The following is an 18,778-nucleotide window of genomic DNA, read 5'->3' as shown; positions in this document are numbered from 1 at the left end:
GTCTGATGAAGGGTCTAGGCCTGAAACGTCAGCCTTTCTGCTCCTATGATGCTGCTTGGCCTGCTGTGTTCATCCAGCCCTGCACCTTGTTGTCTCACATATTGGCCAGACCAGGTAAGGATGGCAAATTGCCCAAAAGGGTATAAAGTTGGGTTTTTACAACGATTGATGATGGTCACCATTGGTCCAGCTTTTAATGCATTGAATTCAAATGTTGCGATCTGCCATGGTAAAATTTGAACCCATTTCCCCAGAACAGAGTCTCAACCTTCTGGATTACTAGTCCAGTGACTTCCACTATGCCACCAACCTTCCCCATTTACAATGGTATCTGTTCAGAGAAGGTTCACTCGCTGACTGCTGGAATAAAGGGGACTTTGCTTATGATGTGAGGTCAAGCAGGTTGGGGGCTTGTACTCATTGGAGTTTTGACAAATGAGTGGCGATCTTATTAAAGATATAAGAGTCTGAAGGGCCTTAACAGGGTGGATACTAAGAGGATGCTTTCTTTTGTGGAGGACCGATCAAGAACAAGGGGACACCCATTTAAGATGGAGAAGAGGAGCAATTTCTTCTCTCAGAGGGATATTAGTCTTTGGAATTTCCTTTAGGAAACTGCAAGATCGCCAAATATATTCAAGGCTGAGTTGGACAGATTTGTGATTGATGAGGGAGTCCAGGATTTGAAGGACAAGTGCGGTGTAAAGGGAATTATATCTTCATTCTGAGATAGCTGCTGAGCATGTAGAACTGAATACTGGGTCTGTAAAGCTCCAGGTTTAACACATCATCTGTGACCCTATAGTCACGTTCAATAAAAACCAATGACTGACTGTCTTGTGAATGAGCAATCTCAGACTATGACAACAGGCAGGACAATGGAGGCACAGACTCGATTCGATGGGCTAAATGGCCTCCTTCCCGCCCGTATTTTTATTCGTGCCGTCGCCGCCTTTTCGTTTTTTTCCCTGACTCCCACCATTATCCCTTTTTCAATGTCATTCCTCTTGTTTTCCAGACCCTCCAACTTTATGCCTGCGCCGTTTTCCTCGGCTTAAAACCATTTGGTCCCGGTTCGGGGGGGAGGGGAAAAAAGGCGCGAACTTCTCAGGATCAAAAAGAGAAGTTGCTGGAAAAGCTCAGCGGGTCTGGCAGCATCTGTGAAGAAACAAAAAAAAAAATCACAGTTAACGTTTCGGGGTCCGGTGGCCCTTCCTCAGAACTCCTCTTCCCCGCCGGCGCTGGGCTCAACGGCTGAGCATTTCCAGAACCTTCCAGCAGAACGTTCCACCACCACCCCCAACGAAGGATGGCCTCACACGGCGAATGAACGATTGAAAAAAATGCATCAAAACATCGGAGAAGTATGGAGTGTTGTTGGCCAGGTGAGTTTTAGGAGGTAGTTTGAAATAAAAACAGAAAACTCGACAGGTCTAGCAGCATCTTGCACGGGGCGGGTGAGAGGAAAAGTGTGAACGCTTCGGGTCCACAGACCCTCTTTCAGAACCCGCATTTTTCTGTTTTTTTATTTCAGATTTCCAGCATCCGCAGCTCTTTGGCTTTTCTCTTTTTTTGCGAAATGTCGAGAGTTGGCTCCTTGCCAGGAAAGGACATAAACCATTATAATGTTTACACAGCTGCAGGCAGAGAGAGAGAGAGAAATACTGAGTGGAATGTGTAAAGACTGCCTGGGGTCGCTTCTTCTGGCGTGAAATTCCAGAAGTAAACTGTACGAGGTAGCTTCAGAAACACTCACTCCACATCGCTGTCACCAGAGTGGGCAACGGTATTTCGAAAATGGTATTAAATCAGATAAGAGATACAAAATGTTAGCGGATTCACGTGTAGGGACTATGCAAATATACGTTGTTATTGCTGACGGTTATGTTTAGAATCTCCCTAAACAACGCCACGTGTAACACTTCAGTTCCTAGTTTCAACACACAATGCAGAGACAACGTTTACAACAATGTACAACAGTCATATATCCAGAATGAATGTTCTATCTTAGGAACAATAGGAATTTTCAGTCAACCCTACGCTTCCTGTTACTTGGACCCCATGATTAAACATGTCTAACATGGAAGCATTGGAGAACTCCCAGCTTCTTTCCTCAGCAAAACCCCTGGATCAGATCTGTATCAGAATCAGAGAAGATGGACCTCCATTGTGTCTTGGCGGTGGTGCACTGACAGTTCAAAGTCTATCTGTCCAGTAAAAGGATTGTAAGTAAAACCCAAAAGAACTGCGGATACTCTAAATCTAAAACAAAAACAGAAATTGCTGGAAAAGCTCGGCAGGTATGCCAGCATCTGTCGACAGAAATTAGAGTTAACATTTTGGATTGAGTTCTGAGGAAGAGTCACTCGACCCGAAATGTTAACTAATTTCTCTGCACAGATGCTGCCAGACCTGCCGAGCTTTTCCAGCAATTTCTGTTTTGTTTGTGAAAGGGATTGAAAGCCTTGATTATAAACTCATGTCTCTGGAAGGTGTGTCTTGAGCCTGTTGTATGTGCACTTTGTCGTTAAGAGAGTTCACCTCTAAGGACTCTGTGCTGTGGGTTTCCGTTGTGACTCTGTCAATTAGTCTGCTGTAGGTCTGCAAGCTGCACACATAGAAATGCCCTGATTAGCTGTAATATCTGCTTTATAAACTTGTGCTGTGTTTTGCTGTTTTAAATAAACTAACCCACCGAGTTAATCCCTAATCAGCAATTGATGGTTAAACTAATATCATTAACATGGTAAGCAGCAGTGGAAAACATTGTGCTGATATGACCTATGGGGTGGTGCTCCTATAATGCAATAGTTGCATTCTTATGTGACCTTGCACTATAGGGAAATTGCTATAGAAAACCTCCATATCTGTACAGCAGAAAGTTTGCATTATCCAAACAGTGTCCACTATTCATCAGTCACATTACAGCCAATTCATGTTAATGAAACATGCATTATAGTAGAACTACCTGTATTGTGCTTCCCTAGTCAGGAAGGAATTAATCTTCAAGTAAAAAACATGTTCACCAGTCTCATATTGTGCTAAAGTGCATGAGACAGCCCTCAATATCTTTGCTTGTTACAGCACTGTTGAAAAAACAGCTTGCTGGTAAGCAGTCAATATAGTGTAGAGCCGGAGGAACACAGCAGGTCAGGCAGCATCAGAGGAGCGGGAGAGTCGACGTTTCAGGTCTATCCTTCTATCAACCAACATATTGGACCCCATATGCAAACCCATACAGATCAGAAATGACACTACTTACCACAACAGACCAGACAGTATAAGTTCCAAGTGGAGTAGAACAACATCACTTCATTAGAGGCCTCACTGATGAACGAAAACAAGCCAGCTCGGCATGCAAATCAACAACCTCACCCACAACATGAGCTACAAATCTTTGCTAAAACTTTAAACCAAATCCTATCAAGAAGCCAGTTTAACTCACGGCAAGTGTTCAAGGTGTGCACCAGATTGCCAGCAAGCGGGAACAGTCAAAGGCATATTGTCAGAATATCCACAAAATTGCTTAGTTTAAATGGAGACACAACAGACCTCTTAACAGAATTGAACATGTTTAAGCAGTGTTCAGAGCTATGGTTTCAAGATTCCAGTATGTCCAATGCAGAAAAAAACCCATTAAGATTTGCTTACCAATTTGAAATAAAGGTATGCATAGACTTAACACCGGGACTATCAGTCAAAAAGACAAAAGATTCCCAAAAGACATGCACCACATTAGAGCAGTAGTTCAGAGATTTAACTTCAGACACAGACTTAGAGAATGCATAGACCATTTTGTGAACAGATTCAGAGAAAGGGATTCATTCTGTGGTTTTTCAGGTGGAGAGCTAGAAGACGATTATTAAATTGATGATTGCATTTAAATTATCTGTGCTGAGAGTACTGGTGACTCTTAATTATGAGCTGTGATTCCCATCGGAATCACAGAACCAAATAAAAAGTAGCAGTTCAAGAAGGCAGCTCACCACCACCTTCTCAAGGGCAACAACAAGTGAGCAATAAATGGTGGCCCAGCCAGAAACACCTACTGACGAAGTTACATAGCAGGTGACGAAACATTTGTAACCAAACCCACCGGCTCGGCGAGCATGTCTACAACCTCAAACACCTACATCCCATGAGTGAATGAGTTAAAGAAAAGATTGACACAGGATCAAGTATATGGGATACTTCTGCTCAATTCACAAAGAAAAAAAAGCTGAAAGAAAAAAAGCAAGGAAGCACAAAGAGTTATAAATGCTGTATCATCAATCCAATTAAAAGATTGCTCAATTACAGGTAGATCTGGAGCAACTCACACATCAAAGAGATCATGCTCAACAGGAACAGCTACGGAAATATTGGCTTGAGCTCCAAGCAACACTGGAGAACATGACAAACCTGCAAAATTAGATGGAGAAGTACAACACACACATCAAGGAGCTGCAATTCACTCAGAGACAGCCCCTTTCAAAACTAAATGCTAGCTCCAGTGCTCCAGCAAAATAACGCGGCAAGATATGGAAGAAACCAAATAACCACTCAGCAGCAAGTGGAAGAGGACCAGGTATGAAATAAAATAAAAGGTGAAGAAAACATTGAAGGGCCAGACAATTATTGCAGCAGGATATGAAGGAGAAAATATACTGGAGCGACAAAACATGAAATCTTTGATCGAATTAGAAGAACCCATGGTAAAAAAAAAGCAGAAGCTTCAAATGAGCTAGAAACTGTTAAGAAATGAAAAGTAAATACTGAAAAGGTTTGAAAACAGCTTGAGGAACGAGATCAGGCAGCAGTTGATCTGGAACAAAACTTGGCCATGCTGCATCAGAACGAACAAAGTCTAGGACAGCAGCTGTAGCCCGTGAAATAAAAACCTGACGACAAACAGGAGTAACAGGCAATATCACTGATGCCATGGCAATCAATAGCACCTCCGGACAAAGTCACCATCATGGAAACAAAATATTGCAGATGCTGGAAATCTGAAATAAAACAGAAAGTGAGCTCCACCAGAAATTTACGTTTTCATTTCACTGTCATGAGATCTGAAGTATCAGCGCATTACTGACACATTACAGAGATTCATAGGCTCAGTTGTTATTTAAAGGTTTCGAGAAGATTTAAAGCTTGGATTGTGGATGAGGTTGGAGACATGCTCGCCGAGCCGGTGGGTTTGGTTGCAAATGTTTCGTCGCAAATGTTTCGTCACCCTGCTAGGTAATATTGTCAGTGCGCCTCTGGTGAAGTATTGGTGTTCTATCCCACTTGTTATTTATATGCCTCGGTTTGCTGGAGTGGTTGGTATTACTTGCAGTTTTGTTTCCCAGTGGTTTGTACACAGGATCTAATTCAATGTGTTTTCAGCCCATCAAGTCCACACCATCACAGTAAGAATGGCTATTTCGATTCCCTACAGGACTGACGGATTTTTGCAACAATCAACAATGGTTACATGGCCACCATTTAGCCAATTTTTTATTGCAGATTTTTGAATTCAAATTTCACAACCTGCCATGGTAGGATTCGAAGCCATACACCTAGAACATCAGCCAAAGCCTAGTCTAACCTATCCAGGGCCATTAACACTAGGCCACTGACTGACCAGAAATCATTTTTCTCTTGTTAATTATCCAGTTTCCTTTTGAAAATCATGGCTGAACTGGCCTTCATCACATTCTCACACACTGCATTCCAGACCCTTAACCACTTGCTACCTGAAAAAATATGTTTCCTCAGGTTGCTATTCAATATTCTTTGCTAATAGGAATCATTTCTCCCAATCTGCCCTGTTCAGAACCCTCGTGGTTTTGGGTAGCTTGATCAAATCCTTTCCCAACTTTGCCTTCTCCAAGGAGCATAGTCCCAGATTCTCCATTCTATCCACGTAATTGACTGTGTCTCAGGAATCCCAGGAACCATTCTTGGAAATTCTGAAGTCTCCCTAGTGCTCAATTCAGAGCATGTCTCACAGAGGAGGTGTTTGCATAAAGAACATGATGATGCCTCTGCATAATGGAGAGAACTCCACTTTATGTACTTTCACCGTCATATTTTGCCTTTATAATAGCAGTCTTCCTGTTTGGTAAATTATTGCTCTTGGGATCCCCTTTGTGTCACTTTGACCTTGCAGGGGTCTCATAATTCACTGTTAAACATTACAGTTAGAGCTGCCTCACTGCAACTGGCTTCATCATCAATTCCCCACCTCCCCCTCACTATTTTCACAACTTTCTGAAGACGCTGCTTCATCTTTCAGCTACTATGATACTAACTTAGTAAAATGCCCTCAAAATGCTACACAGGGCAATTATTAAGAAAATTTCATATTGAGAAATTAAGACCGGTGACCAGGAGCTCGGTGAAAAGAGTAGGTTTTCAGGAATGTCTTAAAAGAGGAGAGAGGTGGAGATGTTTAGAGAGGGAACTCCAGAACTTAGGACCCAGGCAGCTGAAGGCATGGCTGCCAGTGGAGGACCAATTAAGATAAGGGTATGCAAGAGGCTAGAGATAAAGGAACATATAGATCCCAGAAGGTTATAGGGATGGAGGAGATCATGGAGGGATTCAAAAACAAAGGATGAGATATCGAAAATCAAGTCACTGCCAATCTGCAAACCAACGGCCCTGAAGGGTGTTGAATGAATTGGATTTGGTGCAGGTTGAGATCTGGGGCAGCAGAGTTTTGGACAAGTCAAGAGGGGGATGGAAGTTGCAATGCTGGACGGGAGGGAGTGAGAATGGTAAAGTCTAGAGCAGAGTGGTGATGCTGATATGTCAGACACCATAAATATTCACACTTGCCCTTATTCTTCAACATACCAAGCCTTTTGGGTACTTCCACCACTTCTTTATACTTTAGATGACTAACAAACCTATCTTCATACAGGATTATATAATCGCTGACGCTCAAAACGTAAAGACAGTTGGGCTGCAGAGGTTGCTCGGCATACAACTCTCAAATCTTACACATTTTGATGTCAGGAGCTTAAGGATTTGAGTGAACATTCCCATTAATTGAACAGAGATCAATATGCTTACTGTGTGTTCACCCCATGCAGCTTTGCCTACGATGAACTGCAATTCCAGTCTGCTTGGATATTCCGATATCTCCCCACTGTCACCTCCTCCCCTGTGACGCCCACTCTCGATAGTAATGTGTGCATATATGTATGCGTGTTTGTTTGTGTATGTATGCATGTCTGTATGTGTCTCAGTGGGTGAATGCACTGCTAGGTATGGAAAGGGGTCAAACAGACTAGCAACATTCCAGGGTCAATATTCCAGGCACAGAGATAGATAGTAAATTTAGATAGAAAGTAAATTTAAGAGAGCTGCTGGCATTTTACCCAATTGCTGCACCAATGGGACAGGAAGAGGGTCACACGGTCAGTAACCCATGACCCCTCCTTAACCTCTTCTCCTAAACTGCCTGTGGATGTGTGTCAGCAGTCTGAAACAATAGTCACAGTCCCTGATAATATTTGCGCCTTCCCATGACTGACACTTATCTGGGGAGCTCCTATAAATAATGGCACATTCCTTGGGACGCCTTGAAAATACTGATGGACTCATCAAATTCCCTGTAAATAGCAACACACTTCCGGGTACTCCCTGTGAATACAGACATGCTTCCTGGGGACACCCTGTAAATAATGATATGCTCCCAGGAGCTCTCCATAAGTACTGACACCCAACCACCACCGGACCCCCTCCCCAGGATTCCCTATAAATAATGACACACTTTTCCCTGGGACACCCTGTAAATATTGACACAGTCCTCCTGGGGACTCTACGTCCCCCAGGAGATCCCTGTAAATACTGACATACTCCCCAACCCACTGCTGGGGGACTCCCTGTAAATAGTGACACACTACCCCGGGGGACTCGTGTAAATACTGTCACACCCGTGGGGGCACCACAACATATCGCCAACAGTCCATGTTACAAAACGTGTCCAGTTGTCACTTTGCCACATCCTTGATTGAAACAGCAGACCACCTCCTCAGCATCCCTCATGCTTCTCTGTGAGAGTTTACAGATAAAGTGTTTTTATCATAAGTCCCTACACCTACATCTGCAACTGCTTTGACAGATTAAAGTCTTCCGTTAGCTAGGCATGACTTGATCAAACGTATATGCTGATCGTTAGTCCGATCATCACTGTATAGTAGGACTACAGCAACTTAAATTTATAAAGCACCTAATTGAGCCTTGTAAACCAATATTGAGTTAAGCGATCAGTAAATTAATCAAAGAGGTAGGTTTAAGGGCTGCCTTAATAGGAGGTATGAAAAGTCAAGAAGGAGAGAGGTTTAGGGAGGGATGTCTAGAGCCTGGGCCCAGGTAGCTGAAAGCATGGCCACCAATGATGTAATAATGAACATCAAGACACCAGAGTTAGAGGAATAAAGATCTCAAAGGAATTCTAGCGCTATGGCAAGATTTGAAAAGAAAATTGGAACTTTTAATCGGGTGTTGCCATACTGGGTGACAATGTAGTCAGTAAACAAGGAATACTGGATAAACTAGATTTGATCAGATTTGACATAAGCTCAAGTGAAAGGAAAGAGTTGGTATGACAGAGAGCATTGGTATAGCTGACTTTGGAGGTAACAAGTGTATGAATCAGGTTTTTGGGGCAGATGAGGGGAGGCAGGAGCAACTAAGATAGTAAATGCTAACTCTTGCACTTGAAGCGTTCAGCAGTTTACTGCATGAAAGGACCCTTAACATCTATTTCATTTTTGACACTACAGAACACAACTTTTGTTGCAATGAGCCACAATCAGAAATGACCTTGACTTTGGGAAGTTGTAGCTTAATCCACTGAAAGAACCTGTCAGTGGCCATCCTGTGATAGGTGCTGCTAATGGGTCCCAACGCATTGGCTCCATTCCATTGGTCAGAAAAAGAAAGCCCACCACAAAAGTGCCCCCCTCAACCCCAGAAATTTAATTCAGCAAAAAACTGCATTTTTTAAAAAAAATTCGTGGGCTGTGGATATCACCGGCAGAGCTAGCCTTTATTGACTATCTCTAATTGCCCTCGAGAGCTGTCAAGAGACAACCATGTTGCTGTGGGTCTGGAGTCACATGTAGGCCAGACCAGGTAAGGACAGCAGGTTTCCTTCCCCAAAGGGTCATTAGTGAACCAGATGAGTATAAATAATAAGGAGGATAGTTTCATGGTCATCACTGAGATTTGCCTTCCAATTCCAGATTTTTAATTAATTAGATTTGTCAGATAATTTTGCTTGAATTAAATAAATGGAGATTCCTCCAGCTAACACAGCAGGATTTGAACACTAGCATTGGCCCAGGCCTCTGGCTTGCTAGTCTAGTGATATTATCACCCCACCACCATCATCATCACCCCACTTGGACAACATGAAGCCACGCGAGTCTTACCAAGGGACTGGTTGGTTCTTTACGAGCAGTCCTTGAAGGAAGTCCCACTCTACGCTAACACATTTCAGTTCATTGTTGTATTGGGTTGCCATCTTTAACATTCAGCCACCTTCCCAGAGTCACCTGGCTTTACAGCATCCCTACAGGCTTTCTGATTGGCTGGCTCCTTGAGATGACCTTGACCTCCTAAAAAGATAGGCAAGAGAAGAAAATGAGGTTGGATTTGACACAATCAATGGTTTTCTCTTGCTTAATGCACATGAATATATGTTTTATAATTAGCTACCTGCCAGAAATGACTGCTACAGCAGTGAGCAAGTTACTTGGTCGTGATAGTTTTGGCTTTGGTGGGTCAAAATCATAACCAGGCACATCATTTCTAAAATTGGCTAGTTGGTGCCCAAGAGTAGATGTGAATTATTGAAAATTCCATGGCTGATCTTTGGCTTGTGCTAAGTTGGCCAACTTCAACTGTTAGATTGCTAGAAATGATCTCGGAATCTCAGACTCATTTGTTTTAGTTTTATTGAAAGGCATGAAACTTGTAAGTATTGATGCTCAGAGATACTGTGTGTACTCATATAAGGGACACAGCAAGTTACCAAGTAGATGCAGCCAATAATTAGGAAAGCAAATGGTTGTTGGCCATTCAAGGAGTACCAGAAAGAAGAAGCCTTTGCTCCAACTATACTGAGTTTTGTTTTGATTCACTACACCCAGAATACAGTGTGCAGGTTTCAGTTCCATATTGCAGTATTATATTGAAAGTGGTACAGTGAAGTTTCACCAGATTGATCCCTGGGATGAGAGGGTGGTCCTATGATGAGACACTGAGTAAAGGAAGTCGATAATCTCTGTTTAGAAGAATGAGAGATGATCATATTGAAACATACAAGATTCTGAAGGAGTTGTAGACAGGGTAGATGCTGAGAGATGGTTTCCTCTGAACCTAGAGCATGGGATAAATAGGAGGTGATGGTGGTGTTGTGGTAATGTCACTGGATCAGTAATCCAATGCCCCAGGTTAATGTTTTGGGGACATGAGTTCAAATCCCACCATAGGAAATGGTGAAATTTGAGTTAAATTAAAGATACTGGCATTTTAAAAAAACCTAATGCCAACTGTGTGACTGCTACCGATTGTTACTAAAAGCCCATCTGGTTCACTAATATCCTTGAGACCATTTGGCTCCCTCAGGCCTTCTCCGCCATTAAATGCAATCATGCTGATTTCTACTTCAACTCCACTTTTCCACTTACTCTAATGACCCAAGAGATGAGGGAAGGAAAGTTGCCACCCTTACCTAGTCTGGCCTACATGTGATTCCAGACCCACAGTAATGTGATGGACTCTCAACTGCCTTCTGGGTAATGCAAGCTTGGGCAGCAACATCTGCAACTTGTGAATGAATTTTTTAAAAATGTCAGGATAAGGGACAGATTATTTAGAAGTTAGATGAAGAGAAAGTTCTTAGTGGGTTGTGACTCTTCAGAATTCTCTGCCACAGATGTTGAGGATGCTTCATTGATGAATATATCTAAAGTGAGAAGTTAAATTCTTTTTTTCTCATTCATCCATTGCCCATCCTTAATTGCCCAGAGGGCATTTAAAAGTTGACCACATCTCTTGTGATATAGCATGTGGGTGGGAAATCAGAGTTGATGTGGAAGGTCAGCCATGATTATATTTAATGGTGATGAATGTCTGAGGGGTCAAATAGACTTATGGTCTTACTTCTGCTCCATTTTGTGTATTCTTATGTTTTAAAGTTTCTTTTATTTACTCAAGGGACAGGGGCATCGCTGGCTGGGTAGCATTTATTGCCCATCCCTAGTTGCCCTTGAGAAGGCGGTGATGAGTTGCCTTCTTGAACTGCTGCAGCGTAATTGCTGGAGGTGGACCCACAATGCCTTTAGGCAAGGAATTCCAGGATTTTGACCCAGTAACAGTGAAGGAACGGGGATACGTTTCCAAATGAGGATGATGAATGGTTTGGAGGGGGTGGTGCTCCCATGAATCTGCTGCTTTTGCTCCTTTAGATTGAAATAGTCATGATTAATTAGTGCAGAGTTGGTAGGAAGGACTCGGTTGGTGAAAATTCAGGCTTGATCTCTTCCCTCTGCAAATGAATCCAGGGCGGACTCACTTATGATCTACTTCAAAGGCAAACTGCCTGTCATCAACTCTATTGTTGACACTGGCCAGTTAGGGCATATTGCTCGTGGTGCTCCATGTCATGGGAAGAAGGTACTGGCAAATGCCATAAGGATTTACCTGTAGATGGTGAATTGGAAAATATAGAGGAGTGAAGTTAAACTTGTGGTTAGACTACATTTGGGAACAGAGTGTAAAATCTGCTGGACATTTTAACACAAAAGGGTACAGATATGAGATAGTAAGAACTGCCAATGCTGGAGTCAGAGATAACACAGTGTGGTGCTGGAGGAGCACAGGAGGCCAGCCAGTATCAGAGGAGCAGGAAAGTTGACATTTTGAGTCGGGACCCTTCTTCAGAAATGGGGGAGGGGGAAGGGAACTCTGAAATAAATAGAGAGAGGAGGGGTGGGGCTGGGGAAGATAGGTAGAATGGTGATAGGCGAGTGCAGGTAGGCAGTGGTGGGGATTAGTCAGTGAGGTGGAAGAGAAGATGGACAGGTTGTGTCAGGTCAAGGAATCAGGGATAAGAGGGAGGGTTAGTAATGGGACAATGCCAGGGGTGGGGAGATTTTGAAACTAGTAAAATCCACATTGACACCATTGGGCTGTGGGCTCCCAAGGCAGATTATGAGGTGCTGCTCCTCCAGTTTCCAGGTGGCGTCATTGTGACACTGGGAGGCCCAGGATGGACATGTTGCCCAGGGAGTGGGAGGGGGAGTTTAAATGGCTTGTGACTGGATGGTGGAGTTGTTTGTTGCGAACAAAGCGCAGGTGCTCTACAAAGCGGTCTCAAAACCTCCGCTTGGTCTCACCAATGTAGAGGAGGCCACATCGGGAGCAGTGGATGCAGTAGACCACATTGGCGGGTGTGCAGGTGTATCTCTGTCTGATGTGAAAGATTTTTTTGGTTCTGTGGATGGAGGTGAGGGGGGAGGTGTAGGGGCAGGTGTAGCACTTCCTGCGGTTGCAGGGAAAGGTGCTGGGGGTGGTGGGACTAGTGGGGAGTGTGGAGCAGACAAGGGAGTCGCGGAGAGAGTGGTCCCTACGGAAGGCAGATAGAGGTGGGAGGGAAATGTATCTTTGGTTGTGGGCTCAGATTGCAGGTGGCGGAAGTGGCGGAGAATGATACGTTGAATCCGGAAGTTAGTGGGGTGATATGTGAGGACAAGGGGGGGATTCTGTCTTTGTTTTTGTTGTGGGGAGGGGATTTGAGGGCAGAGGTGCAGGAAACTCAAGAGATGCGGTCGAGAGCATTTTCGACCACCGAAGGGGGGATGTTGCGGTCCTTGAAATAGGAGGACATCTGGGATGTTCAGGAATGGAACGCCCCATCTTGCTAGAAGATGCGGCAGAGAGTATTGATATGAAATCTGTTTCTAGATATTAAAGACATCAAAGGATATGGGGATGGTGTGGGAAAATGGCTTTGAGGTGGACGATCAGTCATGATTTAGTTGAATGAAAGGGTAGATTCGATGAGCAGAAGGGCCTATTCCTGCTGCTATTCTGTAAGGAGTGATGGCAAAATAAAACCATTTCCATGGATTAAACCAGAAATTCTTTCATGAGAAATTGAACCAAAGAATTTTTTTTCTGGTCAAAAAAGAAAGCTGAAGGGGGCAGCTAATAGTGGTCTTTAAGTAATGACAGGTTCTGGGAGAGTAGAATGAGAGAGAGAAAAGTTTCCACCCAAAGGGAAAAGCAAGGAATCAAATATGGATTTCAGAAGGAATCTCTTCAACTAAAGAGTGGTTAAGTGTGGGAATTTGCTACCACCTGAATTGATTGAGACACAAACTACAGACGTATTTAAGGGGGAGGCAAGGCCAGTTCGACAGGGAGAAAGGAATGCAGGGCTAAATGGATCGAGTGAGATGAGGAAAGATGGAAAGGAGACTAAGAAGAAGAATAAATGCTAGAATGGACTACATGGGCTGAATGATCTGATTCTGCATTCTAATTTCCATGTAAAATCTCAGGTCTACGGCATACTCGAGTGTGTATGCCAGCTTCAGACTTATTCATTACTCATTCAAAGGTATAGAGGATTTGTGGTGCAGTGGGTAGCATCCCTGAATCGAAGCGAGAATCTCCAGGTTTAAGCCCCACTTCAGGATTTGACAAACAAGGAAAGTGTGTTTATAACATGGTCAGAAAGGTTTGAGTTGTAAATCCTTGCATCACAGGGTAATGGTGGGCAGCGATAGGGGGAGAGATCCCCAGTCTTCTAAGTTACAAACAGAATGGAGCCTTGACCATCACTAACTGTAGCTCTAGACCACACATGCATTAAAAGTGTATATTGCCATAGCAACTCAGACTCCTTGAATAAACCATAACATATCACTGCTTGATGGAAATCGCTGAAGGAGCTGTCATTTTACAAATAATAGAAGTTAGGTGCCCTCATATGACCAGCCTCTGAGGAAGGCAGTCATGTAGTGGAAATACCACTGAACGACTAATCCAAAGACCCAGGCTAATGTTCTGGTCATATGGGTTTGAATCGCAATAAAAATCTGGAATTAAAAGCTAGCATAATGGTGACCATGTTTGATCATTAAAAATCCATCTGGTTCACTAAAGTCTTCTTAAGGAGATCTACCATCCTTAACTGGTCTGGCCTATATGTGAAGCCCACAACAATATGGTTGACTTTTAACTGCCCACTGGGCAGTGACATGCACATCCCATGAATGATTTGTTCCAAAAACGTCTTGGCTGTAAGTGCCACAGCAACAGCTGTAGTCTAGCTGAAGCTTTGAGCCCTTCGACTGGAAGGCAGAGGATGAGAAATTGCTTTAAGGAAGTAGTGAAGGGGAAGTAATGTATCAGTGCACGGGGAGACTTGTTTGAACAGTGGATGCTCGAGGAGCAAAGAGAAATATTCTTGAGTGAGGTTTTCACTGAATTTTTCAGGAGCAGATAAGCAAACATTCAAAACTTGAACTTTGATTCCACTCCCACCCGGCCTGGAAGATGGAGAGAAAAAGAGAGACAGAGTGAGAAACAAAGATAGAGGGAGAGAGCAAAGGAGTGAGGGCAAGAAAGAATGAAAGAAAGAAATGTCTTAAAGTTTCTCGCAACTATGGATTATATTTGAAGGTTTTGGACACAGCAGTCAATTTGCACATAGCAAGGTCCCAGAAACAGCAATGACTCCCTTAATCTCTTTTAGTGGTGACGCTGGAGGGAGGAAAATGGTGAGTTGATGGGCTCTAGGCACCTGCTTTTCTTCAATTAGTGCCTGTTCACAAATTAGTTCATGAAGCGACAGCCCTTGTGAAGGCATGTGGAGAGTTCATGAAACAGTTGTTGAGGTCAAGGCCACCATGGTTGATGGGTCTGGAGTCACATGCCTGAATGTCTGCAGGTCTAACAACATTAAAAAGCTCTGATAGCATCCAGGACAAAGCCCCACTTGATCAGCATGCTATCCATCACCTGAAACATTCAATCCCTCCACCACTGGCACCCATTAACAGCAGTGTGTACTATGTACGAGATGCACTGCAGAAATTCACCTAAGATCCTCCAACAGCACCTTCCAGACCTACAACCTCTACCACTAGAAGGACAAGGGCAGTAGATACATGGGAATGGCACCACCTTCAAGTTCCCCTCACCATCCTGACTTGGAAATACATCACTGTTCCTTCGGTGTCATTGGGTCAAAATCCTGGAATTCCCTTCCTCCATTGTGGGACTACCTGCAGCACACAGACTGCAGCAGTTCAAGAAGCCAGCTGACCATGACCTTCTCAAGGGGCAGTTATTGACAGGCAATAAATGCTGGCCCATTTGTCAATGACCAGAAAATAATACCAGAAACTAGGACTAAACAATATTACAGGAATCCAGGAGGTCATCTTTGCCAACTTCCAGGACAGCATTCATCTGAAGCAATTGAGTGAATAAATTTCTGTTACCAGCCTGCAGACTCTTCCCCAGATCAGATATTCTCTTTGGGACAGAAGTTCAGGAGTGGGTGAGTGAGTGAGTAAATGAATGAGTGGGTGGGTGAGTGAATGAGTGGATGAGAATGAGCATGAGTGAGTGAGAGAGAATGAGAGTGAGTGGGTGAATGAGAATGAGAGAGGGGTGTGAGTGGGTGTGTGGATGGTGTATGGGTGTGTGAGTGAGTGGGTGGGTAAATGAGTGGGTTGGTGAGTGGGTGTAAGAGCGTGAGGGGGTGGGTGGGTATGAGAGTGTGTATGGGTGGGTGGGTGTGAGGGTGGTGTATGGGTGGGTGGGTGTGAGGGTGGTGGATGGGTGTGTGTGAGTGGGTGGGTGAATTACTGGGTTGGTGGGTGGTGGATGAGTGTGTGAGTGGGTGAATGAGAGAGTGTGAGTGGGTGGTGGATGGGTATGTGAGTAGGTGAGTGAGAGAATGAGTGAGTGGGTGGTGGATGGGTATGTGAATGGGTGAGTGAGCGGGTGGGTGTGTGGTGGATAGGTGTGTGAGTGGGTGGGTGGATGGTTGATGAGTGTGTGAGTGGGTGGGTGAGTGAGTGTGCCTATCCCTTGGAACGAGGATAGTGCTTGCTCATGGCAAGAATCTGCATGTGGAATCTTTACCTGTTGCATTGCAGCTACTGCATATTGCTGGCTGCCAATGTCTCTCCCACTCCTACGCCTGCCATGTCAGAAGGATTTACAGAGTGATAATCAACCCGGTTGACCACGTTATGAAACAGCATCCCTGGCCGTCAAGTCCTGGAGCAGGATTTGAACCTGGAGCTTCAGGTCTAGTCTTAGGTAATGGTACCCACTGCACCACAAGGGGCGTCTGGTCTGGAGTTGAGGGTGATCCAGATAAACATTTCAGGGAGACAGGAATCGAAGGATATGCCGGTTGCGTAGTTAGGAGGTGGTTCACGTTCACAAGCCACACTGACAAGGGCTGGTGGGCCCAATCGGCTGGTTTGAGCTGTAGATTTTATGGACGTTTGACAGCTGTCTGGATTGTGCTGGCTTCCACCTCACAGCTGTGGATTATCTCTTCTAATTCAATATTCCAACTTCAGACATCTGAGACTAACCAACCGTCTGTTATATTCCGCTGCAGGACCCACAGAGACTCATTGCTTCAGTCCTCTATTTGCACTATAAAGAACCAAACTTCATTCACTGCCGCACACTGTCACTAACACTCACGCAGCACAGGCTGCACTGCTAAGGTTGCTAAACTGCTAACTTTGAGATTTGACTATGCTGTTAGCCCCTCTTCTCTGACTGGTTAACTCCTTCTCGGAATCATTTACTTCAATACAAATCTGCAATAAGTTACAGGCCATTTAGCCCTTCCACTGCTCCCTCAATTCAGCCAGATCATGGTTGATTCTCAGTCTTAACCCCATTCTCCCTGCCATCTTCTCATCCAAATATTCCTTGGGGTTAGAATCTAAACATCCATCAGTCTCTTTCTTGAACATACCCCACAACTGGGCAGCCACAGCTCAAGACTCGAAATCTGCTGTTTGAAGAAATTTCTCCTGCTCTCAGTCTAAAATAGTTGACCCATTATGGAAAAACAGTATCACATTGGACTCTCCACGGGACAGCTTCTCAGCATCTACCCTGTCAGGCTCACTAAGAACTTAACATGACAGCAGTATGGACCATCTAAAAGATGCAGTGCAGCCAACTGGCCAACCTCTAGCCCCTAGGAACACATGGTCATCAGACACACAGGAAAACCGGCAGCAAATTCCCCTGTGAAACCACATACCAGAGGAGGTGTCAATATCCTGGAGATTACTGTTGACCAGAAACTGAACTGGACAAGCTATATAAACACTATGGCTACAAGAGCAAGTCAGAGGCTAGGAACACTGTGGTGCGTAACTCATCTCCTGACTCCCTAAAGCGTGTCCACATCTACAAGGTATAAATCAGGAGTGTGATGTAACACACCGCACTTGCCTGGATGGGTGCAGCTCCAGCAACACTCAAGAAGCTCGACACCACCCAGGGCAAAGTAACCCACTTGCTCAGCATCCGATCCATCATCTGGAACGTTCACTCCCTCCATCCATGGCACTCAGTAGCAGTGCTGTGTACTATCTACAGGATGCACTGCAGAAATTCACCAAGGATTCTTCAACAGCACCTTCCAAACCCATGACCAATTCCGCCCAGAAGGACATGGGCAAGATACATGGGAACATCATCATCCACAAGTTCCCCTCTAAGCCACTCACCATCCCGACTTGGAAATGCATTATCGTTCCTTCAGTGTCGCTGGGTCAAAATCCTTGAGATCCCTCCCCAGTGGTCTTGTGGGTGTCCCTGCACCACACAAACTGCAGTGGTTCAAGAAGCCAACTCACCAGCTGTGCCCACATCACACAAATGAACAAAAACAAAAGCAGCCTCTCCATGTTTCCCTTCTCCCAACCCCTGACAGTCAGCTTCTCACACATTTCAACAAAACCACTACTCATGTTTCTAAACTCAAGGTAGTATAAATCCATTCCAAACAATCTTGCCTCCCAGAACAACCAAGGAATCAAACTTGTGAACACTCCAGCCCCCCACTTTGGGGGCGGGCAATTTGGCTCAGTGGTTAGCGCTGCTGCCTCACAGCGCCAGGCACCTGGATTTGATTCTAGCCTTGGGCAACTGTCTGTGTGGAGTTTGCACATTCTTTCTGTGTCTGCGTGGGTTCCCTCCAGGTCTTCCGGTTTCCTCCTACAGTCCAAAGGTATGCAGGTTAGGTGGATTGGCCATGCTAAATTGCCCAGGGATGTGCAAGCTAGGTGAATTAGCCATGGGAAATGCAGGGTTAAGGGGATAGGATAGGGAAGTGAGCCTGGGTGGAAGGCTGTTTGGAGGGTTGGTATGGACCTGATGGGCCAAATGGCCTGCTTCCACACCATAGGGATTCTATGATTCCATCTATTTTTTTCCCACATCACAAGGTTTGGAAATATATCAGCTGCTTCTTCATGTCACTGGGTCAAAATCCTGGAACTCTCTCCCTGGTGGCACAGTGGGTGTCCCTACGTCTCACGGATTTCACAAACAAAGCATCTTACCACCACTTTCTCAAGGGGCAATTAGGGATGGGTCCAGCCAGTGACATCCACATCCCACAAATAAATAAAGTATACCCTCCACCCAGCCGATTGGAGAATTCAGAATGAAAGGTCAGGGTCTCTAAATGAGGAGTCAGCAATTTGGTGCCAAGGTAAAGTGAAATTTC

At 44.5% G+C, this 18,778-nt stretch overlaps 1 protein-coding gene and 1 long non-coding RNA gene across 2 annotated transcripts in view; one reads left to right on the top strand and one right to left on the bottom strand.

The window, feature by feature from the left end:
• Positions 1-9,540, bottom strand: part of npas1 (neuronal PAS domain protein 1) — a 214,654-nt gene extending 205,114 nt beyond the window's left edge. The window contains exon 1 of the mRNA XM_048618221.1: positions 9,414-9,540. Within this exon, the coding sequence (XP_048474178.1) occupies positions 9,414-9,514 (101 nt within the window). The 5' untranslated portion in view covers positions 9,515-9,540. The remainder of the gene's footprint in view (positions 1-9,413) is intronic.
• LOC125487308 lies at positions 1,090-4,990 on the top strand. The gene is made up of 3 exons (XR_007265799.1): positions 1,090-1,385; positions 1,535-2,225; positions 4,300-4,990. It is a non-coding gene; the product is annotated as an uncharacterized LOC125487308 (long non-coding RNA).
• Positions 9,541-18,778: the final 9,238 nt, after the last annotated feature.

The sequence above is a fragment of the Rhincodon typus genome, chromosome 39 (genome assembly GCF_021869965.1).
Source record: "Rhincodon typus isolate 14 chromosome 39, sRhiTyp1.1, whole genome shotgun sequence".
NCBI classification, from domain to species: Eukaryota; Metazoa; Chordata; class Chondrichthyes; order Orectolobiformes; family Rhincodontidae; genus Rhincodon; species Rhincodon typus.
The sequence above is the reverse complement of the archived record's forward strand: the minus strand, read 5'-3'. Positions and strand labels throughout refer to the sequence as shown.